This window comes from Moschus berezovskii, chromosome 14 (assembly GCF_049115385.1).
Source record: "Moschus berezovskii isolate FMDL1 chromosome 14, NW_MosBer_1.0, whole genome shotgun sequence".
In the NCBI taxonomy this organism is placed as follows: domain Eukaryota; kingdom Metazoa; phylum Chordata; class Mammalia; order Artiodactyla; family Moschidae; genus Moschus; species Moschus berezovskii.
Window position 1 is genome coordinate 47,977,447 of NC_142473.1, and position 26,900 is coordinate 48,004,346.

The 26,900-nt window shown below is 46.1% G+C and overlaps 1 protein-coding gene across 6 annotated transcripts in view; it reads left to right on the top strand.

Moving 5' to 3' along the window:
• Positions 1–2,570: 2,570 nt before the first annotated feature.
• SCUBE2 (signal peptide, CUB domain and EGF like domain containing 2) overlaps positions 2,571–26,900 on the top strand; it is a 68,780-nt gene continuing 44,450 nt past the window's right edge. For 5 of the 6 annotated variants that reach the window (XM_055423405.2, XM_055423407.2, XM_055423406.2 and 2 more), the window contains exons 1-7: positions 2,571–2,728; positions 3,876–3,998; positions 11,110–11,235; positions 16,408–16,542; positions 22,045–22,170; positions 25,358–25,474; positions 26,206–26,295. In XM_055423405.2, coding sequence (XP_055279380.1) covers positions 2,617–2,728; positions 3,876–3,998; positions 11,110–11,235; positions 16,408–16,542; positions 22,045–22,170; positions 25,358–25,474; positions 26,206–26,295 — 829 coding nt within the window. In that variant the 5' untranslated portion in view covers positions 2,571–2,616. The remainder of the gene's footprint in view (positions 2,729–3,875; positions 3,999–11,109; positions 11,236–16,407; positions 16,543–22,044; positions 22,171–25,357; positions 25,475–26,205; positions 26,296–26,900) is intronic. The other variant, XM_088843089.1, reaches the window with a different exon arrangement.

The following is a 26,900-nucleotide window of genomic DNA, read 5'->3' on the forward strand; positions in this document are numbered from 1 at the left end:
AACCATCGGGGAGAGGGTGTTGAAAGGGGATCTCAAAAAGATGACTGAGAAGGTGATTCCTGAGAGGCTGGAAAATCAGGAGCTTGCCTGCTGCCATGAAAACCCAAGGGAGGGAGAATTTCTAAAAGGAGTTTCCAAAAGCTGCTGAAGAGTCAAAAAAGTGGGCATTGAAAGGTGTCCAGCGAATGCAGTTTACCTCAGCCATATGCAGTTCAGGGGCACTCGCGGTTTTGCTTCCACAGACTTCTTAGTGCCAGAAGCCCACACCAGTGAGACAAGGCTGGCTGGGTTCTCTCTCCCCAGGGTCTGGTTCACAGCCTCTAGCCTGAGGAAGGTGAGAGGGAGGTACAGCCTTAGTCCATGGACAGTGTGGGGACCTCAGTGAGACAATGGAGGGCAGACAGCAGCTACCTCAGGGCCCACCTAGTCCCCCCTGACGTTGGAACACTGAAAACATTGACATTTGAGCACAAATTTCCCCTGAAGCCTTTCCCCTATGGAAATTCCCAGTTGTAAACCATATTGATTTTAATCTGAAGCGTCAGAAAGGCTGCCCAGGAATCTGGGAGCCGACCAGCTGAAAGAACGTTTGTATGGAAGTTTGGGTAAACCAAATAGGATTCACAACAGTTTTGGAGATCTGTGCCAGTGGTAAACTTTTCCAGGAAAGACGAGGGAAAACTGACTCTCTTAGGCAAAGCAGCACTGGGTCTTATAATTAATTTGTATTCTTACTGACATACAAACTTGGGGAAATGGTGAAGGGAAAGAACAGTGCGTCTTATTTTTTAGCAGGCACAAGGACTGGAGGAGGCTCCCATAGAGTTTAACGGGCAGCTTTATGTATTTATATGCTTTCACTGGAGTTAACGAGGTCTGTGCCACACAATGGGCAGTTTCTAGTTGGATTTTCAAAGAAGATAACTTTGATCATTTCAAAAGCAATGAAGCCTGATGCAGCTGGAGAGAAAAAGAAGGCGGTAATTTATGGCTACCATTAAGGACACAAAGACAAAGGCGGAGAGAATGTTTCAGTAAGTGAAGATTTACAAATGTGTAAAAAACCACCCTTATGACTAGAAATAGCTGAGTGTCTCTCTCAGCACCAAACAAAAGGGGGTGGGAGGGATGGGGGAAAGATAGAAGAAGGGATGCAACCTGTTTGCCTTAGCTGGGGATGAAAAGGTCAAAAGAAAAACAACCACAGAAAAGTTATTTTCTCAGATTCTCCATCGGACAGCAGCTCTAGGAACTAGGAACCAAGACTTGAAGAGGCAGTCTCATCCTGGGAGTTGTGGGGATGGGCGGGGCAGAGCGGAGGAGAGCGGAGGAGAGGTGTTGAGCGGGGGGAGACATGTTTTTGTGCCAGAGCTAGGTGGGGATTTTTGTGATGTTTATTTTTTTCTGATTATCAAAGGAATGAATATATATATATATATTCACACACAGACATACACATATGTATGTACGCATATATTCATGGGAGAAAATTTAATAACTACAGAGAAGCTCAAAGAACATTGAAATCCCTGAGTATGGTGTTTTGTTGCATCTGGGAATTGCTGCTACCTTTGCTCCTGGAGCCATGCTGATGCTGCTCATCATGAGCCCCAATCTCCTGTGCCTAGGACGGTGTGGGAGGGCCCTGTGCAGGTGTGTTCTCTTGTAAGGATGTCTTGCTTGGAGGGCCAGGTGACAAGTACTGCCTTGTACATGCAGCTGGCCAGACCTGATGTTTACACATACCACTTGTGCTCCTGTTGGGCTGTCTCTTGTTCCTGGTGGCTCATCCTTGACCTTCTGGTCCCCCTTTCCCTTCACTTTAGGCTCCAAAAATACATTTAACCAGTTTTCAATGAAATGAACATTTTCTGTTATGATTCTGGGCCCAGCATTGTGCCAGAGAGGGACAGTCTCAGCGGTATGTGTGTGTGGTGGGGGGACAAATGGGCCACTGTCATCCGAGGACTTTCGGCCAGGGGATGAGAGAAGGCCTGGGTTGGGCAGAACGGAGAAGGGTGCAGACAGAGTGCCTGCTGAGGTGAGCAGAGAAGTAGGGTCCCACTCTCCAGTGAGCTCTTCTGGGGCTCCGAAGGACGCGGAATCACTTTCATTCCATCCACATTCCCCTCGTAAGCGGAGAGAAGGGCAAGTCCCATAGGTGGCGTCGGGGTTTGGGGACTATAGGACTCAGATACACAGGACACTTTCCGGGTGCCCCGTGTCCGAATATTTCAGGCCAAAAGTGCTGTTTGTCCTCACAAGAGGGACCGGGTCAAGTTGGAGGACACCGCAAACGGGCGGAGCGCCGTGGCGGTGCGGGAGCGGCGGATTTGGGGCAGGGGGCCAGCGCGGGGACCCGGGGCCCGCCCCCGCCCCGCGGACAGCCGCGCTCGGGCCACTGCGGCCGCGCCCCTCCGCCCGGGCTGCGAGGGAGAAGGGAGGGGCGGCCCGGGAAGGACCGTGTGAAAATGAGGCCGGGGCTCGGGGGCCGGGCGGGGCCGGGCCGGGGGTGTCAGAGCGCGGCGGGCACGGCGCCCGCACACACCTCCCGGAGCCGCCGCCGCGCTCGCTGCCCGCGCTCGCCTGCCTCTGCCCGCAGCCGCCGCGCCTGCCATGGGGGTCGCGGGCCGCGGCTGCCCGAGGGCGGCCCCGGCGCTGCTGCTGCTGCTGCTGCTGACAGCGGCCGTCCCGCCCGATCGGGGCCGCGCCGCGGGGCCGCCGGAGGGTGAGTGTCCGGCCGCGGGGACGCACCTGGCACGCCGGGCGGGACGGGCGCCGGGAAGGGTCCGGGTCCCCTCGAGGGGGTGGGGGAGCGCTCGGGACGAGCGGGATCGCGGCTCGGGTGCGGGGCTCCGCGTGGCCCCTGCTTCCCTGGGGCCCCAGCCGCCAGACAGGCCGAGGCGCCGTCACCGCGCGGGTTAGAGGCCGGGGCCCGAGTGCGCGGCCGGGCCTGGGACCCGGGGCTGATGACAGGTCCCGCTCCTGTCCGCGTGGAGAGCCTGCTGGTCAGACTCGCGCGGGCGGAGCTCGGGGAGCAGGGCTTCGGAGTCTCCTCTGCGGAGATGGGGAAACTGAGGGCTCCGGCCGCGGTCCAGAGTGAGGTCGGGGCCGGGAAGTTCTCTGATGGGCTTCGGGAATGTTTCTATCCGTGGAACAGCTGCTGTTGGAGAATCGGGGGACCCCCCTTCTGCACTAACTGGCCTTGCAATACTTTCAAAACGTTTGTTTTTAGTTCACATGCTAGAGGGATATCAGCCAAAGAAATCCTTCTTCTGCCCAGGCGGGTTTCCAGGTTGAGAGGGTGGGCAGCGGTGAGGGGCTGCGGGGTGGGGCCACCACTCCCGCTTTGCCTGGTTGGAGGACTCAGGGTGCTGTGCTCAGAGCCCAGGGTGAGCTGTTCCCCCATATCGCAAACCCTGAGAAAGCTGACAGACCCTGCTCGGTTTCTCAGAACATCTTTGCCAACTTGATCTTTCCTTCAGTAGGCCTTTACCATAGCCTGCTCATGTGTCAGGCACTGTGCATGGCCTCAGGGACACAGACCCAATCTGTAATCAACCATCTAGATGGCAAGACAGGCAGGAAAGCAGTGACAATGTGATACGCAAGCACATCCTGGGAGAGCATCTCACCTGCACTCTGGGGTCCTGGCACGCTCCCTAGGGGAGGTGGGTCTGAGCTGTGTAGAGAGGGCATCCCAGTCAGTGAACAGTCTGTGCCTGGAAACAGGGGCCTGGAAATCAATGTCAATCCTGGGACTTCCAAGATGGTGAGATGTGAGGTAGGGTGGGCTGGTGGGAGATGATGCTAGAGAGGGACCAAGGCCAGGTCATCTAGGGAGACACTCTAGAAGCTGCTGTACTGTTTTGCAGACGTGGACGAGTGTGCCCAGGGGCTAGATGACTGCCACATCAATGCCCTGTGTGAGAACACACCCACCTCCTACAAGTGCTCCTGCAGGCCTGGCTACCAAGGGGAGGGCAGGCAGTGTGAGGGTAAGTGACCTGGTAACCAGTAGTGTGTGGGCCACCGGGGGAAGCCCTCCACCTCCTCAGCGCTTGTAGTGGCCACTCGTGTTGGTAAAAATGCTTCTTCTCCCACGCTCCCACCCCAACCCTGGGTCACATCACCCATTCTCTGAAATGTATTGTATGTCATGTATCCTTAAAAAACTGGGAACATCAGATTTTCCCCAGAGCTGATCATACAGTTTCATCTGCCTCTGGCTCTGAAATGCCCTTTTGTCTAGCTTCTGCAAAGGAAAAGTGGTGCTTTAGTAGTGTCTTTCAGTCCCACTCAGTTTGGGGGCAGAAAGTGAACAGCTGTGTTGATCAGACAGCCATGCCTGCCAGAGCAGGGCTGATCCTTCACCTCCCTGGGGCAGCTTGTACTCTCACTCCAGAGTCTGAGTGCCAGAGTTCCGCCCTCCCCTGAGGCTCTGGTGACTCCATCTTGTCCATGACTTCGGGCGATTTGGCGTTGTGACCCACCAAGCTTTAGAGCTGCAACAGGAGGCTGCCTCATTTGGAGCTACAGGTTTGCCCCAGCCCTGGAAAAGTGTATGTGAAGGGATGTTTTAAGCCCTTAGAGCTCCAGATCTGGGAGCCTGAAGGCTGAACTCCACTATATTGTGTTCTGGGCCACTGGGGATTAGCTCATGTCAGGAATTCTGAAGTTGGGAACTGGCCATAGAGTGGACTCTCGTAGGAGCAGGCTGCTCCGGGGAATGGAAGTTGTAGCATGTTGGAGCTGGCAGGGCTCTTTTGGGAGCTCTGAGCCAATCCTGTCTTTCATGTTACTGATGAGGACATGGGGCTCAAGGGAATTGGGAAAAGGATTGTGGGCATGCTCACACAATTTGCCTGCAGGTGAAAGAATGTTAGATAAACTCCAGCTCCGTTACTGGCCTCACGTCTCTCCTGTTCACTTAGCTCCTGGTGTCCCTCTTTGGCTGAGTGTGAAATCCTATTATTTACAATCTCTTTTGTGTATGAGGAACAAAACTCCCACCTCTAGCATCAGAGGAGATGTGCTCCTGGTCAGTTTCATAGCAAGTGGGGTTGGTGAACCATCCATAAAGCCCTTCTGTTTCTCCAAGCTCATCTTTTCCTGGAGATAGATGGCCATCTATCTGCCCTACATCATGGGAGGCCAAAAGGCTACCTCTCTCTGAAACATTTCTCTGTCAATTTCTCCATGCCACATCCTCACTGCATTAAATATTCTATGTACAGTACTGGAATTCACATATGTTCATATCCTGCTTGGGGATAAAAATGTTCACTTTTTCACTGTGACTTCCAATCACTGTATGCTTTCTCGGGGTAGAAACCATGCCATGGTTTCTTTTGAATAAAGTACATATTTAGTAAATGATATTGAATGACAAGTGGCAAGAGTTTGGTGATTCTTAGCTGTTGAGTTTTGCTTATCACAATTGAAATTGAATTACTAACAGTTTAGAGTGAAAAGTTTGCTATTTAGTTTAAAAGAATTAATGACTGGCATTGCTGCTCTTATACCTTTAAATTGGTTTTAAAAATAATTTGTGATTATTGTTATAAAAATCAATATAAAACAATACAAAAATGTGTGAAATAGAAAAGTACAGATCCTCCTATTCCTTTATCCACAGGTAATCATTGTTAACAGGGAGCATGTATTTGTACTGTCATTTTCAACCAAAACCCTCTAGAAGGGTTTTGAATACTTGTAGTATTTTGAATACTTGTAGTATTTATAAACCTAGCAAGTAAGGCTCTCCCTGTTTAGTTTGGATTTCTTGGCACGGGGATCCATAAGTGGAAACTTTCTTCCAAGAAGGGAAAGGAAAGAAAATGAGGATTGCAAAGACTCAAAGATACAGATATTCAAAGTTGTAACTCCTTCATGTGTATTTTCTGGCTTATTAGTTTTTAAGCCTCTTGGGTCCCATCTGTGGTATCATTTGTGTTGTGATTATCACCAGAGTCATTTGGCCCTATTTAAGTTCAAGGATGGAAACTGGTTTGCTCAGAGTGAACAAAATTTTATCCTCCACAAATTTCTTCTGCCAAAATGTTGGAAAAATGAAAGTATGGGACCTGAGTAAGTATTTTTAAAATAATGTGATTCAGAAGTGACTTTAGGTGAAGGATGTTATATTCTAAATGATCTTTGTTTATATCCCAGACTTTGGAGAGGGGATGTTTCAGTGGTCAGTAGTCATTATATGGTTCTTATTTCTCAGTTTAAGGAACTGAATCATCTAGGGATGAATCTCGACTTGGCCTTTGTATTTTTTTTTTTACTTTTTATTTTGAAATAATTTTAGACCAGAAAATTTGTAGAAATAGTTCAGAATTCTTTACACATGTCTACTACTTATTTTACCCCAGTGTTAGCAACTTACATAACTGCAGTAGAGTATTAAAACCAGGAAATTAACATTGGCACAATATTGCTAACTATATAGACTAACTCAGGTGTCACCAGTTTTTCCTGATGTTCTGTTTTCCCTTCTAGAATCCAGCTCAGAGTCCACAGTGCATTTCACTGTTGCCTCCTTGTCTCCTCCAGTCTGTGACAGATCCTCAGTCTTTCCTGGTCTTTCTTGACAGTGGCACATAGATGAGTACTGTTCAGTTCTTTTCGTGGTGTTATGTTTCCACGTGATAGAAAGTGGTATGGTATGCGTTTTTCATAATACAAAAGTGAAACTTTTGGCAAGTCTGCTAGAGAAGTAATTTTGTGTGCTTTCCAGTGCATCACAGCTGGCGTACACGATGTCAACGTGTCCCACTACAGGTGACGTTAATCTTGATTGCCTGGTTAAAATGATATATTCTGTGTTTCTCCACTTCAAAGTTACTTTTTTTTCTGTTTCAACAGAGCTATATCTTGGGGCAGATACTTTCGGCCTATGCTAATATCCTGTTTGTTCTCAAATTTTTGTCCGCTGATTTTAGCATCTAACTGTGGATCTTGCCTGCATCAGTTGTTACTGTGAAGTGTGCCTTTTGGTAGTTTTGTATTTCTTTTGTTCCTTGCACATCTATCAATAGGGCTTCTCTAAGGAAGCTCTGTCCTCATTTCCCATTTATTTATGCGTTGATTTGTGTGCTTATGTATGTTATGCCAGTATGGACTCACAGGTATTTATTTAATTATATAGTTGTTTATTTTTGGCTCAAGTTGTTCCAACTTTAGTCATCGGGAGCTCTTTTACATGGTCTCCTGTGTCCTGTTGACATGCCCCCATCCTTTTTTGGGAAACGTGTAATTTTCTGATACCACAAAATGCTCCAGCCTCAACCTGTATTTCCCCCTCCCTAACCCTGGAATCAACCACTTCTTCAAGGAGCCCTGGCTTTCCTTTTATTGGGAAATGGTGTATGGAAACCAAGATCTGGATGCTTGATATTTTCATTGTTACTGGGATGCCACTCCTCCTAGGCCCTCTCAGTGGACAGAGCTAGGAAATATATGTATGTATACTAACCCACACATACACACTTATCTATTTTTATTCCTTTTATCTATGCATTTCTCTATATATTAAAAACAGTGAGTTACACTGATACTTCAGATTCCAAAGCAGTATCACAGGATTATTCTAACCTTCCTCTTGGCTTATTTGTAGCTTCTTTCTCTAACAGTGAGAAGCCTGGCTCTCATTATTTGCAATATATATATATGTTTGTTCAATCCCAATATACACATAAAGTATATACAGAATTGCTACTCCATAATCCTGTGGATAAAACAGATGTAATAATTAGGGTATGGTATTTATATACAACTGTTTTTGTTTTCAGCCTTACAATATCCAGTCAAGTTATTATTTTTGGAATTTACTTATTCTAGTACTTTTCTTCCCCATCCCCTTCAGTGTGGTTGTCTTACTCGTTTATAGTACATTTGGATTCATTTGTTTCTGTCTGTATTCCATTTTTTATCTCCCCTCAGTCCCCACTTCTGCTTCCTGCTTGATGTGTGTGTATGTAAAACATCACCATGGTTCTGAGTCAAAGCTGTACAAAAACCAGAGAAGTGTTACTCCCTCCTCCTGTTTCTATCCTGCTTGCATTCCTCATTTCCACCCCTTTTCCCACAAGCCATGGGTCACCAATCTCTGTGCTTTCTGATTTCTCCTTCCTATGTTTCTTTTGTACAAATAGGCAGCTGAATATGTATTTTCTTTTTAACTACTTCACTGAGTTATAATTTACATAGCATAAAATTCACCAGTTCTAAGTGATGTACAAATCAGTGATTTGGAGTAAATTAGTAGAGTTGTACAATCACCACGTAATACAGTCTTCAAGCATTTTCCTTGTCTCAGCTTCAGCCCCAGTTCCAGGCAACCGCTAACCTATTTTCCTGTTTCTGTAGTTTTGCCTTTGTGACCATTTCATCTAAATGGAATTATATAACACACGGTCTTTTGTGTTTGGCCTCTTTCGCTTAGCATAATGTTTTTGACGTTCATCCATGTTGGATCCTGTAGTGATATTTCATTCCTCCTTATTGTTAACTTGTATTTCATGGATGTTTGGGTTGTTTCAGCTTTTGGACTATTATAAATAAATATGTTGCTGTGAATATTCACCTGCAAGTCTTTATGTACACGTGATTTGGCATTTCTCTTGGATATATATCTAGGAGTAGAATCTTTGGATTATGTGGTAAATTTGTGTTTAATCTTTTAAGAAACTGCCAAGGAACTTTCCAAAGTGACTTATTACTATTATTATGCCATCTTATTACCATCAGCAATGTATGAGGATTCCCATTTCTCTGAGACCTTGCCAACATTTGTCATTGTCTTTCTTTTTAAAAATTAATTGATTTTTGGCTGTGCTGGGTCTTCTTTGCTTTGCGTGGGCTTTCTCTAGTTGCAGCGAGTGGGGGCTCCTTTGTAGTTTTGGTGCATGGGCTTCTTGTTGTGGTTGACTTCCCTTGTTGGTCAGCATAGGCTGTAGGCGCACAGGCTTCAGTTGTTGCAGAACAGGGAGGGGCTCAGTAGTTGTAGCACATGGGCTTAGTTGCCCTATGGCATGTGGGATACTCCCAATCCAGGGTCAAACCCATGTCCCCTGCATTGGCAAGCAGATTCTTATCCACGACACCACCAGAGAAGTCACTGTCTGTCTTTTTTATTATAACTGTCTAGGGAGTGTGGAATAGTATCTCGTGATTATAATTTGAATTTCTCAAGTAACTAACGATATACTTTTTTTATGTGCTTATTTTGTTGGAGTGGAGTGTTAGTCACTTTGTAGTGTCCGGCTCTTTGTGACCCTGTGGATTGTAGCCCACCAGACTCCTCTATCCATGGAATTCTCTAAGCAAGAATACTGGAGTGGGTTACTGTTTCCTTCTCCAGTAGATCTTCCTAACCCAGGAATTGAAGCTAGGTCTCCTGCATTGAAGGCAGATTCTTTACCATCTGAGCCAGTGTATTGTCTTTGGTAAAATGTCTATTCAGTTCTCTTGCCCATTCTAAAATTGGGTTGCTTGTCTTATTGAATTATAAGAGTCTTTATGAGGTATGTGATTTGCAAATATTTTCTATCAATTTGTGCTTCTCTTCACTTTCTTAATGATGTCTTTTGAAATGTAAAAGTTTTAAATTTCCACAAAGTCCAATTTATTAATTTTTAAATGTGTGGATTTTGTGTTTTGTGTCATATCTGATGTTGTATCTAAAAAAATCTTTACCTAACCCAAGGTCTCAAAAATTTTCTCATAAAACCTTTCTATTTTTTTCTCTTAAAAGTTTTCTAGTTTTAGCTCTTACATTTAGGCCTCTGATGCATTTTGTGACATTTGTCTTGATATGAGATAAGGGCCTAAATGAATCTTTTTTGCGTATGGATATCCAGTTGTCTCAGCACCATTTGTTATAAAGACTATCATTTCTCCCAATAAATTGCCTTAGCATTTTTGTCTAAAATCAAGTGACCATAAATGCAAGGTTTATATCTGGACTCTTGATTCTGTCCCAGTGACCTGTTTGCCTGCCTCTATGCCAGTACCACACACTGTCTTGATAGTGAAAATCCTCCAGATAACGTTTTCCTTTTTCAAAATTGTTTTAACTCTTGAGTCTTTTGCATTTCCATGTAAATTTTAAAATAAGCTTGTCTAATTTTGAGGGAAAAAAAAGCATGTTGGAATTTTATACGTATTTATATCTCCTTATTTTTTACATGAAGATAACATATGACAAATAATCTTATGCATTTTGATTTTTTTTACTTATTCAGTTCAGTTCAGTTCGGTTGCTCAGTCATGTCTGACTCTTTTCGACCCCATGAATCACAGCACACCAGGCCTCCCTGTCCATCACCAACTCTTGGAGTTCACTCAAACTCATGTCCATCGAGTTGGTGATGCCATCCAGCCATCTCATTCTCTGTCATCCCCTTCTCCTCCCGCCCTCAATCCTTCGCAGCATCAGAGTCTTTTCCAGTGAGTCAGCTCTTCGAATGAGGTGGCCAAAGTATTGGAGTTTCAGCTTTAGCATCAGTCCTTAGTATATTCTAAAAATCACTCCAAATCAGTTTGTTGAGATCTTTCCCATTGTTTCTTTTTAACAGCTGCACAGTATTCCACCAAGTAAATGTACCTTAATTCTTCAACTACTTATTATGGACATTTAGGTTTTTTCCATGGAGAAGGCAATGGCAAGCCACTCCAGTACTCTTGCCTAGAAAATCCCATGGATGGAGCAGCCTGGTAGGCTGCAGTCCGTGGGGTTGCTAAGGGTCGGACACGACTGAGCGACTTCACTTTCACTTTTCACTTTCACACATTGGAGAAGGAAATGGCAACCCACTCCAGTGTTCTTGCTTGGAGAATCCCAGGGACGGGGGAGCCTGGTGGGCTTCCATCTATGGGGTCACACAGAGTCGGACACGACTGAAGTGACTTAGCAGCAGCAGCAGCAGGTTTTTTCCAGTATTTTGTGATTACAAATTCTGCAGTAAATAACCTTATGTATATTAATTTTACTGTTGTTGGAGATTCCTAGAAGTGGGATGGCTGGTTAAAAGGTAAATATATATTTCTTTATACTAAAGAAATAGTGCCTGTGTGGCTTACTTCTGTTTTACTCCTCAGATATTGATGAATGTGAAAATGAACTCAATGGAGGCTGTGTCCATGACTGTTTGAATATTCCTGGCAATTATCGCTGCACTTGTTTCGATGGCTTCATGTTGGCTCATGATGGTCATAATTGTCTTGGTAAGAAAAACGGGTAGAAATGGTAATTATCATTTACCTACTCTCTAGCACCCTACCCCTTTCTTTTCTTTGACAAAAACATATTTGTTAAAAGAAAACTGGATCATAAACTTGTGTTTTCTGGCTCCCCAGAAATCATACTCCCTAATAGAAAACCAGGGTAAGTATTTTAGTTTTTACGTGGTCATTTATAATATAAACCCTCCATTGTCCAAGGAGGTAGGTGGGTATTGTCATTAGTACTTATTGACTTTCTGGCATTGACTTGTTACTTTTAAGATCTTTAGTCTTGTGTTAAAAGGATCTTGACTTAAAGCTATTTCTTTAATCCTGTAAGTACCTCTATTCCAGAATCATGTAAAACTATTTGTCATAAATATTCCACATGTGTGCTTGGATCTCAGCCAGATAGACTCCCCTCTTTTTTCTTAAAAGAGAGAGAAATTCAAACAGAAACCTTCGATTAACATCCTCCTAGTATCCCACAAACCAAAAACATCTGTTAGAGTTTCAGTCTCCGAGTTAGGAAGTGCTAAGAGCATTGTTTACATTGGTTCCTTATGCTAGGAATAAAACAGAATTTAAAAATAGCAAGCAGTTGGACAGAGTTGAATGTTGGATGGTCTTAGAAGACGTGGCACACCTGGAAGGCAAGTGTTTATGGTCTGTTTGCACTTGAGGCTGATGTTAGCAGTGGTACAGAAGGACATCATGGGACTCAGAGGACATCAGATTCCTTTGGCATCAATCTTTCATGTGGTTGACCCACTGATGTCCATTTTGCTAACCAAGAGAAGCTGGAGCCAGGCCCCACCTCTGCGGAAACAGCTAACTCAGATACCCCTTGCTGTGCAGTGAAAATAGCCACTTGATCAAATGCTTTGAGATGAGCATGGTGGCGGCGGTGATTTAATCACTAAGTTAAGTCCATCTTGTGATCCCATGATCCCGTGGACTGTAGCCTGCCAGGCTCCTCTGTCCGTGGGATTTCCCAGGCAAGAATGCTGGAGTGGGTTGCCATTTCCTTCTCCAGGGGATCTTCCCAACCCAGGGATCAAACCTGCGTCTGTCTCCTGCGTTACAGGCAGTCTACTGTATTGCAGGCAGATTCTTTACTGACTGAGCCACTGGGGAAGCCATAAAAGTCACTAAGTGAGTATAGGCCGAACTTGTATTTTGAGTGTTGGGGGAAGGAGAGTATTTGGGACTTAGGCCTCATATGACCTTTGTCATGTCACCTGGAGCCCCATCCTGATGTCGACTCTGTCCCTTCCTGTCTGTGTGTGGTATGAGAGGTCCAGCATTGGCTAGACCACTTGGCCTTCCAAGCCTGCAGCTCTCAGGGAGAAGAGATTGAAGGCTGGGAGTCACTAACCCCTCTGCAGCTTTCTAGGTCATCAGCACCACAAAAAGACACATTAGAGACACAATCCTGAGAGCAGCAATAAATTGAGATTAATTAAAAACTGAAAAAAAAAAGAAAGAAATTATATTTAGTGTGTAATTTACAGTATGTTTTTTAAAAAAAAAAAACACCACACATTTCCCGGGGGAAATCACTTATCTCCCTATGATTAGCCAATGGCATGTTGAGGATCTGTAGTTGATGGAAGACCCATTGATCACAATTGTGTCCAAACTCACAGCCTGGGGGAAGTGTGACCTTCTGAAGAACAACACGCAGAACTGTCCAAGAGTTAAGGACTAAGGACCTTGGGTGGGGTCATTTGGAGTAAAAGCCTGCTCAGAAATCCCGAGGCCCCAAGTTCTTCCTTGCCTGGCTGCTAACTCAGATATTTCAACAGACTATTTCCATTTCCCCCTCTCTGGGGTCTCTTTCTGGGTTTGGTAGCAAGAGTCTGCCTTGCAGAAAGGCCCCGAGCATCCACTGAATACCTCAGAAGGGGCTCAGGATTCTATGAAAAAGAAGGCAAGAGAAAATACTGTGATCTCTGAAGAGCAGGGCCAGCACACAGAGAAACCTCTCTGCCATTTGGACTCAGAAGAGCAGAAGCATTTTGTGACAGGAAAGGAGCTCAGTATCAGAATGTAGGAGTGGCAGTTTCCTGTGTTCTCTTGGATGGCCCCTACCTCTCCTCGGCCCCTGACCCTACACCAGCTGCCAATATATGAGCCAGGATACGCAGAGGACAAATACCGCTGAGTCCTGGCTCTCTACCCAGATTGCTCCAGGATCTTGGGTGCCTGTGAGCCTGGAAAACAAAATGTAGCTCTTCCAGACAGCTCACCCCACCTGAATTCCACTTCTGTTTATTCTGGGAGCACGGAATAGCTACTAGGTCTTGTAGCCTATTAGCATCACTTGAGAAGTTTAAAATGACACCAGGTTTCATCCAAGGCTAGTTAGACCAGTGTGGTCCGGATGTCAGCGTTCTAACCTGCGGCCAGGTTGTGAAACACTGTTTCGTGCTCTGAAGAAACTCACCAGCTTAGAGTGCATGTGAACTTTTGTGTTAATTCATTCCCTGATAGCTCAGTTGATAAAGAATCCACCTGCAATGAGGGAGACCTGGGTTCGATTTCTGGGTTGGGAAGATCCCCCTGAGAAGGGAAAGGCTACCTACTCCAGTGTTCTTGGGCTTCCCTTGTGGCTCAGCTGGTGAAGAATCCACTTGCAATGTGGGAGAGCTGAGTTTGATCCCTGGGTTGGGAAGATCCACTGGAGAAGGGAAAGACTACCTACTCCAGTATTCTGGCCTGGAGAATTCCATGGACTGTATAGTCCATGGGGTTGCATAGAGTTGGACACGATTGAACGACTTTCACTATAATCCGAGTGCGTCACCCAATTTGATACATTTCTGATTGCTTTGGAGAAAAGGTACAGTGAAGCATGGGGTAGGGTGGGGCAACTCAGAGCCAGGCCAGGTGTCGGTGTCCAGAGAGGCAGATTGCTCCTGCTCACCCGGGTCCTCTCTGCAGGAACAGCCGGGCCAGGTGCATCCCAGCGTCTCTCACCCTCCGGAATGTGCTCCCTTCACCCTTTGGCATGGAGAAGGGCGAGTTTGTTAGGCTTCAGGGGATGGCTGGAGTCCCATCAGTTTAGAAAGGCATCTGCTGGGTAGTGTGGGAGGACGGATGACTGTAAGATCTGAAGCTTGAAACCAGATAACAGATATTTAAATGTGAATGTTCTTGTTACAGATGCCCCTAGGAGCTAGTGATAGGCACATGGGAAATCAGGGCTGGAGAAAATAAATTGCTTTTTACATTAGCCTTCTCCTCCAGCCTCTATCAGATCTGAGATTTTTCTGGAAGTTTCCTCTTCTTTAGTTCTGATGATGCTATGCTCTTCTTGTTTGTTCATGCGTTGAAGAGTTGATATGTGCCTACAGGTTAAAGGGCTATGCTAAATATATATTTTTTAAAAATCTGTCTTCAAGGAGTTTGCAATCTAGTAGAGATGGATAAATAAACAATTTTGAGGAGTCAAAAGGTACAAATAAAAAAAGAAAGATTTTGAGAATGCATAGAGGTGAGTGTATTGATGGAGCCGTGTATAGGAGTGTGTGTGACTCAGTGGAAGAAAGGTCCTCTAACCTTGCCCTGGGGGCACAGCACTGGGGTAAGGCTCCCTCCCTCCTTGCTGATGGCTTCTTTATTGGGGCTCCTGCTCTCTCATCCTGCTACCCTCAGAGTTCTCCAAATTCTTCCTCTGGCCATCTCCTTTCTCTCCTCTCCTCTCCCTTCCTGCACTCCTGTCTTTGACTTTCTCAGCTGCCTCCAGCATTTTATCAGGACACCACAAGTAAGTGGTTTTCAGAGCTGTCTTCACACCAGGCTCGCTGGATCTAGCCCTGGATGTCAGCATCTCACATGTATCACCTCCCTGCCCTGCTGGGGACCAACTGATCTCCACCCCCAGTTCTACCCCATGTTTCTCAGCCACCTCACCCTATGTCCACATGACACCTTGTCCACAGTTCGCTTTTATTCCTTCCATGCTAGGTACGCCCTCTGTTGTCCCCTTCTCCTGCCCTCAATCTTTCCCAACGTCAGGGTCTTTTCCAGTGAGTTGACTCTTCGCATCAGGCAGCTAAAGTATTGGAACTTCAGCATCAGTCCTTCCAATGAATATTCAGAGTTGATTTCCTTTAGGTCACCAACTCAATGGGCATGAGTTTGAGCAAACTCCAGGAGATAGTGAAAGACAGGGAAGCCTGATGTGTTGCAGTTCATGGGGTTGCAAAGAGTCGACACGACTGGGTGACTGAACAGCAACAGGCATCCTCACTGCCAGGCCCCAGGTCAGGTCCCTACTGGCACCAGACATGGCTATTCCAGGCACATGTTTGAAGCTGGACTCCCTGGTTTCAATTCTTCCCTTCCCTGTGTCCTTCCCCCAGTGCTGTCTTATCCTTCCCAACATGAAGGGCTGACCGTGTCATCCCAGCTCCTGTGATTTCCAGTTGCCTCTCTGATGAAGTGGGCACTTCTTCGCCTGGTATTTAAGGTCCTCTGCAGTGTGACCCCAGTTTGTTTTCCCAGCTCCATCTCCTGTAACTCCCCTACCTGTACCATGCTTCAGTCAAATTGAATGACCCACAGTTATCTGAACACACTCCATGTCCCCCAGCCTTCCTGCTACACTCACGCCCTTTCTTCTGCCTCCAGTCCCTTCTCCTGATTTATCATTGAAGAAAGACTGCAAGGCTCACGCCTTTATTGGCTTTTCCAAAGAACCCATCCTGACACCCACAGCCAGATGTGACCTCCGTTCTCTGTACCACCATTTACCTTACCTCACCACTACTCCTAAGTGACTCTTTCCCTTTGCTGAAGGGGATGCTCCTAGGGCCAGGCAATTGCATCTTACTCATCTGTGTTATTGTCTCCTCTAGCACTGAGTTTTGGAGAGAGAAGGTAAATACTTACTGGACTGATTACCTTGTGTCCAGGTGGAGGGCCTGTTTAAGGGAGCCACAGACCTGTGAGGGCTGGAGTTAATTACCTGCAGTCCCACTGGCTTCAAGTCTGAGAGCTTTTGTGACACAAGGACCTGAAGAGGGACCTCATCTCTGCTTAGCCTTCAGGGAGCCCCTGAGCTGCTGGGCAGTGGGGTGGGGAGTAGGGTGAGGGTGGGAGTGTGCTGGGGAGGGGGTGTGTGTGAAGCAGCCCCACAAGCAAAGGCTCAGCCTTCTCCCCCTGCAGACGTGGACGAGTGCCTGGAGAACAATGGCGGCTGCCAGCACAGCTGCGTCAACGCCGTGGGGAGCTATGAGTGCCGCTGCAAGGAAGGCTTTTTCCTGAGCGACAATCAGCACACGTGCATTCACCGCTCAGAAGGTACCTCTGCTCGGCTGGGGGGAGGCGGGGAGGGGCGGGGCCACACCAGGGAGTCCCCCTGCCCCCCAGTGACTCCAGAGGGAAAGCATGCCGTGTCTAAAGTCTGGAGGCCTGAGGACGAGCGGGCAGGGTACTTCAGCTTCATTTTCCTCACCTGGCAAAATGAGGGAGTTGGTTTGGGTGAGTTCTGAGGTCTCAGACTCTCACAGTTGCTGATTCTAATCTCTAAATAGAGCACATTTCCAACATGACGATGTCTCAGAAGCAATGATGATCTGCCAAGCTTTTGAAAAAGGCGCTGCAAACCACAGCGCCAAGTGAGAGCCTGCTCTTAGTGGGGAGGGCGGGAGGGGACGGGAGCCTTGAGACTCAGTAAACTGCCCTGTTTTCAGCAAGACCGGGCTGTCCCTGTATTTTGTATTTTTGAACTCTGACCTCTGGGATTCCAGGGGACAGGTGGACCCCTTCCCCAGACTGGGGACTCTCTATTTTGGGGTTTCCTTCACCCATATTGCCATTCACCATTTCTCCGTAAATTGGCAGAAAACTCCTCTCTTCTGATGGCTTTCATTCTCTGCTTTGTATTTATACCTATTTTTCTGTTAGTTCAGTGGATTGTCAGGAGGGAAAGGCATTAAGTTCTTGTGGCCAACCAACCATTTTTAACTCAGTGATGTGGTTTTAATTCTTCCCTGCTCTTTCTTAAGCCACTTTGATGGCTGTGTGTCTCCCATGGTTGCCCGTGCCTGTCTTTAAGGGAAGTGCCCCAAATACTAGACTATTAACTCCTTTGTGCTGCTTGTTCACCCTCATAAGTTAAAATGAGGTGATTTTCAGTTTTTATACTATTTAATCTCAAGATTTATAGATTTATTATTTTAATTGTGGTGGTTTTAGTGATTTTTCAAGGGTTTCTTTGTGGAATATGATTTTTGCCTCATTTTCCAAGAATGATGGCTCCTTCCTTAGCCCTCACCAGCAGGCCTGTGTGGGTACTAAGAAGAGGAGTCATAGAAATGAGGAGTCGGATGCTCTTATCCCCCAGTCTGCTTACTGTCAGAGTGTGAGCTGGTTACTGATAACCCCTGGCTCTAATCAGGTGATCTTTTATCTCGTACAGGTGTGGCCCTTGACTGAGTAGCAGGTTTGATTTTCATTTTCCCTGCCGGGTTCTTTGGACTCTTCCATGAGTTGTGCCTCTAGTCCGAGGCTGAATTAAGATGCCAGCAGCATGAGAATGATCCTGATCTCAGGGCCCCTCCCTTTTCGTTGCTGAAAGCTGCTTCCTGGAAAGTCCCTCTGGCTTCCTCTGCAGGTGGCAGGGAGGTAGAGCTAGTGGTCCTGTAGGTAGAGCTGTGCTTGAACACCCCCAGTATGGGTCTCACCTCTCGTGAAGCCACTGGAAGTGATTAAGACCTTCTCTTACCCTCGCTTCTCCGGAGCAGTGATTCAGCCCCTTTCTCCTGTTCCCAAGTCCCCCAGACTGATTACAGACACAGGCTCCTCAGGCTGCAAGACCATAAGAGCAGTTCCTTTCCACAATCTGTGTTTTCTAAATTTTTTACGATTCAGACATTCTTAGAACCCCTAAAGAGTATTTAAAATGAGCATATTTGTTTGGGGCTATACCCCAAGTCCAAGTATTGGAGTTGTGGTCTGGAAGCACTCTGATTTTCTGTTGTGTTTCAACCTGGTTGCTGGGTGAGTTCACGGTGGTGTGAGCCCACAGATTAGAGCAGTTTGAACCCACTTCCATTGTAGGGTTTTAACTCTCCAAATAGATCCAGCTGTAAACAGTATTCCTCTAGGATGCCCTCCTTGAAGTGCACATTAAACTCCTAGAATCTATATTAAAATAGACTTTAAAACCCACAGCTGATGCTTTAAAAATGGTTGAAAAAAGGTAAACATTGAAAGCTAGTATTTTCTAGAGTCACCAATGTTGTTATTAATAATTATATACTAAATGTTCTTTAATAAAAGTGATCATACTAGTTAATTCTGAGAGAAACTCAAGCTATTTGTGTTTTTTTTTCATCCTTAGAGACCCCAAAGTTCTGATAAAGAGACTGTGTGTTTTCACCCATGTAATGGGGGTAGGCTGGAGAGAGACACACGGCCCCAGCCTGCCTTTGTCCCTATTCATGGGTGCTCAGGCTCTCAAAATGAGCATTCCTCTTTTGTTTTGTCTGCTCTGAGAATATTTCTAGATGTTTGCACCGCTGCCTTTTTAGAGTAGTGGGCAAGGTGGCAGGTTAGTGAGTAAGGGGCTGTGCTGTTAGCAGGGTCTGTTTCTTCCTTGTCTTGCCCTATTTGCAAGGCTTATTTTTATTCAGTTCCCAATAATATACTTCAATGAGACCCTGGGCCAGGGGTCCCCCAGAATGGGATATTTCTCAGGTTTCTGAGCTGTTTCCTTCCTGGTGAACTAACAGTCCTAAACATAACTGTCCAGGCAGTTTCTGGGATAGCCAGGACCTTAGCTGGGTCCCCCAGTTTGGACCAGTCCATCTGCCTACCCTAGCAGTGGCCTTGTTTTGAGTCAGGGTACTCTGAAAAGCTTCAGGGTTACCTCTTAAAAAGCCCTTAGCATTTCCAGAGCCATTTAAACCTTCAGTGTCTTCTGGTAACTTTAGGTTTGTGCATCCCCATGGTATCTGGTGCACAGTCAGTTCTTACAAAATATTTCTTGTGCAAATGAATTGCTCTGAGAAGCAGTAAAGGTCACTTTGCAACATCTTAACTGACTTGTAAACGGAATGAAAAAGAAAAAGAGGAAGAAGCAGCTGATTTGTATGGGAGTGTACTTTGGGGTGCTTCCCCCATTCCCCACCCTGGGAACCATCTTGTGCAGCCCAGTATCAGAAACATCGGGAAGCAGCCGGCATGAGATGTGGAGGATAGTCTCCTGTAGGGAAGGAAAATGATGTTTCTACTGCTGCCTTTTCTTGGGCACTGTTACATTTACCCCTAGATGCTCCTGGAGCCTGTTATTGTAAATGCCCTGTTGATCCAAGAACAATTGTAATGCTGGCTGGGCCCTCTTAGGAGGACAGGATGCTTCCTGGAGGCAGCTCCCACCTCCTGTGCCATCTTAGTACTGGGAGCAAATAATATCTTCAGAAATCACCGGCCCAAGCCAAGAGAGAGCTCCCCTCCGACCCAGTGCAAGCTTCTTTCTGTGTTAATTGACAGCAGCCCTTGGCATGGGTGAATGGATCCCAGCCACCTCCAGCAGATTGAGTGCTGGAGCTCAAACAGCTCATAACTGTCAGATTAAAAAACAAGAAGGTTTTAAGAGAATGTGGGATGTATTAGCTGTTGCCCTCTCTTTTGGAATAGAAATGACATCTGTTTGTATTAAAACAATCATTCCAGTTAAGCATAGATCCATGGGTCCCATAGTGAGAATTGGAGAGAAATTACTTTTGACTTCATTAGAACCAATTGTCTAAGGTTTTAGGGGCACAATACAGAGCAGTATTGGATCCTGGAGAAGTCGAATGAAAGGTTTTTGTACTCATGTTAAAAGAGTGCCACTTCCAGTATTAGAAAATGTCTTGTCAGTGGAGAACCAATGAGAACAAAATCCCTACTCTTAAAAATGTTTTAGAGTTACGTTGCACAAATGCGAAAAAGCATCACTTGAATACATACCTATTTAGTTCAGTTGCTTAGTTGTTGACTCTTTGCAACCCAATGGACTGCAGCATGCCAGGCTTCCCTGTCCATCACCAACTCCCGGAGCTTGCTCAAACTGGTGTCCATCGATTCGGTGATGCCATTCAACCATCTCATCCTCTGTTGTCCTCTTCTCCCGCCTTCAATCTTTCCCAGCATCAGGGTCTTTTCAAATGAGTCAGTTCTTTGCATCAGGTGGCCAAAGTATTGGCGCCTCAGCTTCAGCATTAGTCCTTCCAATGAATATTCAGGACTGATTTCCTTTAGGATGGACTGGTTGGATCTCCTTGCAGTCCAAGGGACTCTCAAGAGTCTTCTCCAACACCACAGTTCAAAAGCATCAGTTCTTCAGTGCTCAGCTTTCTTTATAGTCCAATTCTCACATCCATACATGACTACTGGAAAAACCATAGCTTTGACTATATGGACCTTTGTCAGTAAACTAATGTCTCTGCTTTTTAATATGCTATCTAGGTTGGTCATAGCTTTTCTTCCAAGGAGCAAGCATCTTTTAATTTCATGGCTGCAGTCACCATCTGCAGTGATTTTGGAGCCCAAGAAAATGAAGTCTCTTACTGAATCCCATGAACAGTATGAATAAGAAAAAAAGATATGACATGACTATTAATGTTGTGCAAACCAGGGAGAGGTTTTGAGAATACTCTTGGGTGTGATAAAAGTTCCTTCAGAGTGCTGGGATGTGGCAGAGTCCTAAAGAATTGGTATTGAGAAGAGGCATGATGCTGCAAACCACACAGATGTCTGCTTTGCTGCGACCCCATCAATTAGATAGATTCATGCTAAACCAGCTAGGAAAATAACTCCCTTCCCACCATATTTACCACAAGATCAGGCCTAATGAAAATTGCAGTTTACCTGGGAAGGGTTTTACAGCAGCTCAAGGAAACCACATGTATGAGGTCTCTCTCTCTGTTCTTTCTGCTGTTGACCTCTGAGCCTGCTGAGGGAGGGCCCAGGAACTAACTGAAGGTGGTCACATAAGAGAGGTCCCTGGGCAGGTGTCCTTGGGGTGATGCCAAAATACAGGAGTAGTCACAGTCACCTCCAGAGTGTGGATTTGGTCGGGGTAGAGAGGAGAGTTGAAATTTTCTGAAAATCATCTTCGAGAATATATGAAAAGGAGGACTTCCCTGGTTAAGACTCTGTGCTCCAAATGCAGGGGGCTTGGGTTCAATCCCTGGTCAGGGACCTATGATCCCACATGCTGCAGAGCATGGTGCTCCCCTGCCCCCCAAAAAGAATAAGTAAAAAGGTTGAAAATCTTCACCTATCTGCAGATTTTTGTAGAGAGATTCTCCTTTTCTGTTTGCATTCTTGATCAGCATGGGTAGCAGCATGGTGATAAGAGTCTGAGGACAAGTTCCTGGGGTCCACAGGTTCTGATTCCACATCCAACAGAGAGCTCCTAGTGGTACTTCTTTTTTTAAATTTTTTGATCACACCACGTGGGATCTTAGTTCCCTGGCCAAGGATTGAACCCAGGCCCTCTTCAGTGAAAGCATGGAGTCCTAACCACTGGACTGTGAGGGAATTCCCTTCTGGTGGGTACTTTCTTCTTAGTGTATTGAGTGGGCTCCTATCTCTTTTGGAGAATTGAAATGTCCTATCTTTTGGGTGACATAAGAAAAATTTCACATCTCTGTTAACTGGCTGGATATGAATGACATATTCTTCTAAAATGTGGGGCTGATGGACACCCAGGCAGGCAGGTCTGTGGCCTGCCTGCCAGCCCCTCCAGACACTCTGGGGCTCTGGATTCTGGTGCAACCTGGTCATCGGCTGCATGCTGCTATTTTGCAGAGGGTCTGAGCTGCATGAATAAGAATCACGGCTGTAGTCACATCTGCAAGGAGGCCCCGAAGGGCAGTGTTGCCTGTGAGTGCAGGCCAGGCTTTGAGCTGGCCAAGAACCAGAGAGACTGCATCTGTAAGTACAGACTGGTATCCCACCCCTCCCTGCACCCTGGGAACCATGAGCCATCCTACCCCAGAGGTTGTCTTGTGCAGCCCAGCGTCAGAAACATCAGGGAAGGCAGCTGGCATGAGATACAGAGAATAGTCTCCTGTAGGGAAGGAAATTGATATTTCTAAAGGGACCAGTCAGAAGGAGCTCACACTCAGGTGTAGGAATGTGAATGCTGGGGGCCAGGTCTCCCTCTTTCCATGGAATAAAATTTCCTCATTTTGAAATTCTTTGATACCCGCTTCCTTCTTCTTGTACAAGCCTCATTGACCTCCTTTCTCCAAACACTGAACTCCTTGCTTTTGGAAGATAGTTCCCATTCTTTAATGCCTTCAAGGATTTTCCAAGCCTTCCTCCCTTCCTGGCTTGGTGAATTCTCACTCAATATTTATTTACTTATTTTTGGCTGTGCTGGGTCTTTGTTGCTGCGTGTGGGCTTTCTCTAGTTGTGACGAGCAGAGGCTAATTCTTCTTTGTGGTGCTCGGGCTTCTTATTGCAGAGGCTTCTCTTGTTACAGAGCACTGGGCTCCAGGGTGCACGGCCTTCAGTCGTTGCTGCACCGTGGGCTTAAGTGCATGTGGGATCTTCCCAGACCAGGAATCGAACTTGTGTCCCCTGGATTGGCAGGTGGATTCTTATCCACTGTACCACCAGAAAAGTCCTCACTCAATTTTTAATATCCTGCCTAACTTCTAATAATGATAAAGATAATAGGTACTTTGGGAGAGCATTTATTATGTGCAAAGGCTTATCTAAAGAGGTACCATATTCCATTTAATTCTTACAGGCATCACCTTATGAGCCAAGTTGAGAAAATTGTGGAGAAGGTAAAGCTATAAGGTCACAGAGGTAGCAAGTGGCAATTGTAGGATTCACACATGGATCTAGCCTAACTGTAAGGCTCGTGCTCCTAATCACCATGCTGCACAATCTCAGAAGCATTCCCCAATGGCCTCAGACAAGGCAGCCAGTTTGTATTTTGGCTCCCACAGTGTTGTTTATTCCTCACTTATAACACGTGGCTCTGTGGGTTGAATTGTATGTTTATGTGTTTGTTTCCCCAGCTATGAACCTCTCCAAGTCAGGGATTTTGTCTTACTTTTGCCTCTTGGTCTTATCCTGGATGTGTTCAATACACATTTGTGCAATGGATGAGTCAGTAAATGGTGTACACAGTCCAGATGCAGCTGCCTCGGGATGAAGAAACACAATAATAGCTCCAACGGGTAACAGGAAACAACCGCCATTAAAGGTGTTTCTAAACCACGGTTTATGCCAGAGGAAACACTGAGGGTTTCCTTTTAGGAACTCTTCCCAAAGTCATTGGGCTTCCATGGTGGTTCAGCTGGTAAAGAACCTGCCTGCTAATGCAGGAAACGCATGAGATGTGGGTTCTATCCCTGGGGAAGGAAATGACAACCCACTCCAGTATTCTTGCTTGGAAAATTCCATAGAGGAACCTGGTGGGCTGCAGTCCATGGGGTCTCAAATAGTTGAACATGACTGAGTGAACACGCACCTATATTGCATTTTGGGGTTTCTCAGGTGGCTCAGTGGGTAAAGAATCTGCCTGCAAATGCAGAGGACGCAGGAGTCATGGATTCGATCCCTGCATCAGGAAGATCCCCTGGAGAAGGGCATGGCAACCTGCTCCAGTATTCTTGCCTGGAGAATCCCCTGGACAGAGGAGCCTGGCAGGCTACAGTCCATATAGGGTTGAAAAGAGTTGGACACGACTGAAGTGACTGAGCATGCACGCAGTATGCCCAAAGTCATGGACCTTCTAGAAGATGCACACAGTTTGCTAGGGTTGGTTGTGTACAGTGAGTAGACCTCCATGGTTAAGAGATGGAGAGACAGGGACTTCCCTGGTGGTCCAGTGGCTGAAACTCCACACTCCCAATGCAGGGGGCCCAGGTTTGATTCTTGGTTGGGGAATAGATCCCACATGCCGCTACTAAGACCTGGTGCAGCCAAATAAATAAATATTTTTAAGAAAACAGAGATGGAGAGACAGTTTTGCTGGTGAGAGACTTCTCTGGTATCTCCATCACAAAGCAGAGCGCGGCCTCATAGCCTGACAAGCTAGGGCTGATGCCACCGTCACCTTCAGCAGGTGCTGATGCCTCACAGGCCCCGAGAAGTGGGGCTGGCTACAGCTGCCTTCAAAAAGAGACTCACCTGTGGATGAGATTCAGCATTTCACAGCCTTTCAGGAGCCAGTAGACTCCCTGAGAGCTTATTTGTAAAGATTTAAAATGTTTTAAAGATATCATTGCTCAAATAATACCGTAAGATTATATTCAGGTAATATCATAAAACTTGAAATAATAAAAAAAAAATCCAGAATTCCACCACATAATCCAGCCGTTTTGCTTTTCTCATATTCCTATTTAGTGCATATTCAATTTTTACACAGCTATAATCAGAGAACATTTTCTTTCTCACAGCACAAATATAGTTTTCGTTCTTTTAAATCAAAAAATTAAAAATGATTGTTTAAGAATTTAAACAGTCCGAAGAAACATATAACCTTCGCCCCCTCCCATTTCCTTTGCCAGAGGTAACCACTGTTCAGTTTGACGAATAGATAGTTTTGTGGCTGGCTTTCTTCCCCTCCTTGGCTTGTTATCAATGTATTCATACACAGTCTTTGTAATTATTGGTTAATGTTGCATTAACTGTGTGCGAAGAGTCATCACTTCCTCTGATTACCCTCCCTTCTAATTAATCAGATGTAATCTGATGAGAGAAATCCTAACATATACATATAAATTAAATACCATCTGTTCCAGACATAAAATGTGATAGCATTTCCAAATGTCCTAGTACTTCTTCTGATAGAGCAGAGCTCTAGTTTAGAATCTTTTGGTATCATTTCCTTTAAATGGTGAAAATCTCCCTCCACCTTCGCATCTCTGTCTTCCTGTATAGCGTTGCTCAGATCTGTCATTCAGCATTTCTACAAATCTTATTGTGACTTCTTGCTTACATAGACAGGAATATGGACTGAGTTAAGGTTCTATCTTTTATGCACAGTGCTTAGTACTCGCTAGGTGCCTGAATACTTCCTGAATGAGAATCAGAGCTCTTCCGGAGTAAACACAGCCCCAGTTGTGGACATCTCAGTGTCGATTCATTTTCTCTTAGTGACCTGTAACCATGGAAACGGTGGATGCCAGCACTCCTGTGAGGACACTGCTGAAGGCCCAGAGTGTAGCTGCCATCCTCAGTACAAGATGCACTCGGATGGGAGGAGCTGCCTTGGTGAATGGTGACCCCAACACTGGGTTAGGGTCTTCCCCAGCCTGCTCGCCACTAACCCAACCCTAACCCAAACCGTAACTATTAATAGCATTTAGAACCAGAGGTAAGGTGTTTCCAGTGCATTTGCCCTCAAGCAGGTTCCATGCTGCTTCACATGGGGCAGGGGGAGTACTCCAGACCTAGAATGGGGGCCCTTTTCTCCCTGTGAGAACTTGGAGAGCCCTTGTTCCTCTCCTGGACTAGGCTGCTCCCAGAGCTGGCATTCTGGAGATTGGAACCACACCTCCCAAGAGACCAGGGCAACCAAAGTTACAGCTAGCTGTTCATGATGACAGGGTGGCCTTTGCCGTCAGCAGAAGCCAGAGTTGCATACTTATGGCTGGATGCCTGCCCTGTCCATCATGATGTGTCCTTTGCCAGCTCCATTTTAGAGTTTCCCCTATCCAAGATGCTTTTTGTCCTGTACTAGGGGTTCTGAAGTGAATCTGAAGCTTGCATTCCCCAGGGTCTGTGGTCAGTACAATATAATAAAAAAACTTTGCCATATTTAATGTCTATTAAGGCTCTGTGGCCATGTAACACAGAGCCTCATTGCAACGTGTTTTTATTGAACAAAAAGTCACATTTCTCACATTGTTCTCGTGTCTGGGATTTCCGAGGAAGTGGTTATGCTGGGGATGAACAATCTGACTCATTCAGTCTGAGAACTGTGTTCTTTGCATCTCTTGCAGAGCGAGAGGACATTGCCCTGGAGGTGACGGAGAGCAACGCCACATCTGTGGCAGATGGGGATAAACGGGTGAAACGGCGGCTGCTCATGGGTAGGCGCCTCATGCACACCCCCAGCCCAGCCACTGCATTGTCCCTTTCCCTCCCCAACTTAGGGCCTCAGGACTGAACCTGTGGCTATGTGCCCCAGACCAGTTGGACCAGAGTCAGCAGCTCCTGTCCAGCTGGGGTGTGTCTGTTCTCCACTCATTGCTGTTGCTGAGTCACTGTCCAGGGCCCCTGGTCTGGTGGGAAGAACGTCAGTCCAGTCGTCAGCATAGCTGGTTAGCATCTGAAACTTGCCGTGGGACTTGGACAAACTGTGTCCTGGTCTTCCTCTAAAATGGATGTAATACAGTTGACCTCTTTGGGCTATCAGGAAGCTCAGTTAAGACAATAATATGCCAAAGTGCTCAGAGTCCACTGCCTGGGACTCAGTGGGTGGTCAGTACATGTCAGATCCCCTCCACTCTGAGTAACTATGAAGAGAGAGGCATTTTGGGCAGCCCCTGCTTAGCATGGCACTTTGGCTGGGTTTTTGTCCACTGAGTCTTCTATTCTAGTTCAGACTCAGCCCATGGTAATGGCAGGAGAGATGAATGGAGAAGAGTGGCACTTGACTGAGGGATATAGGGAGGTCTGCCAGCAGGTCCGCTGG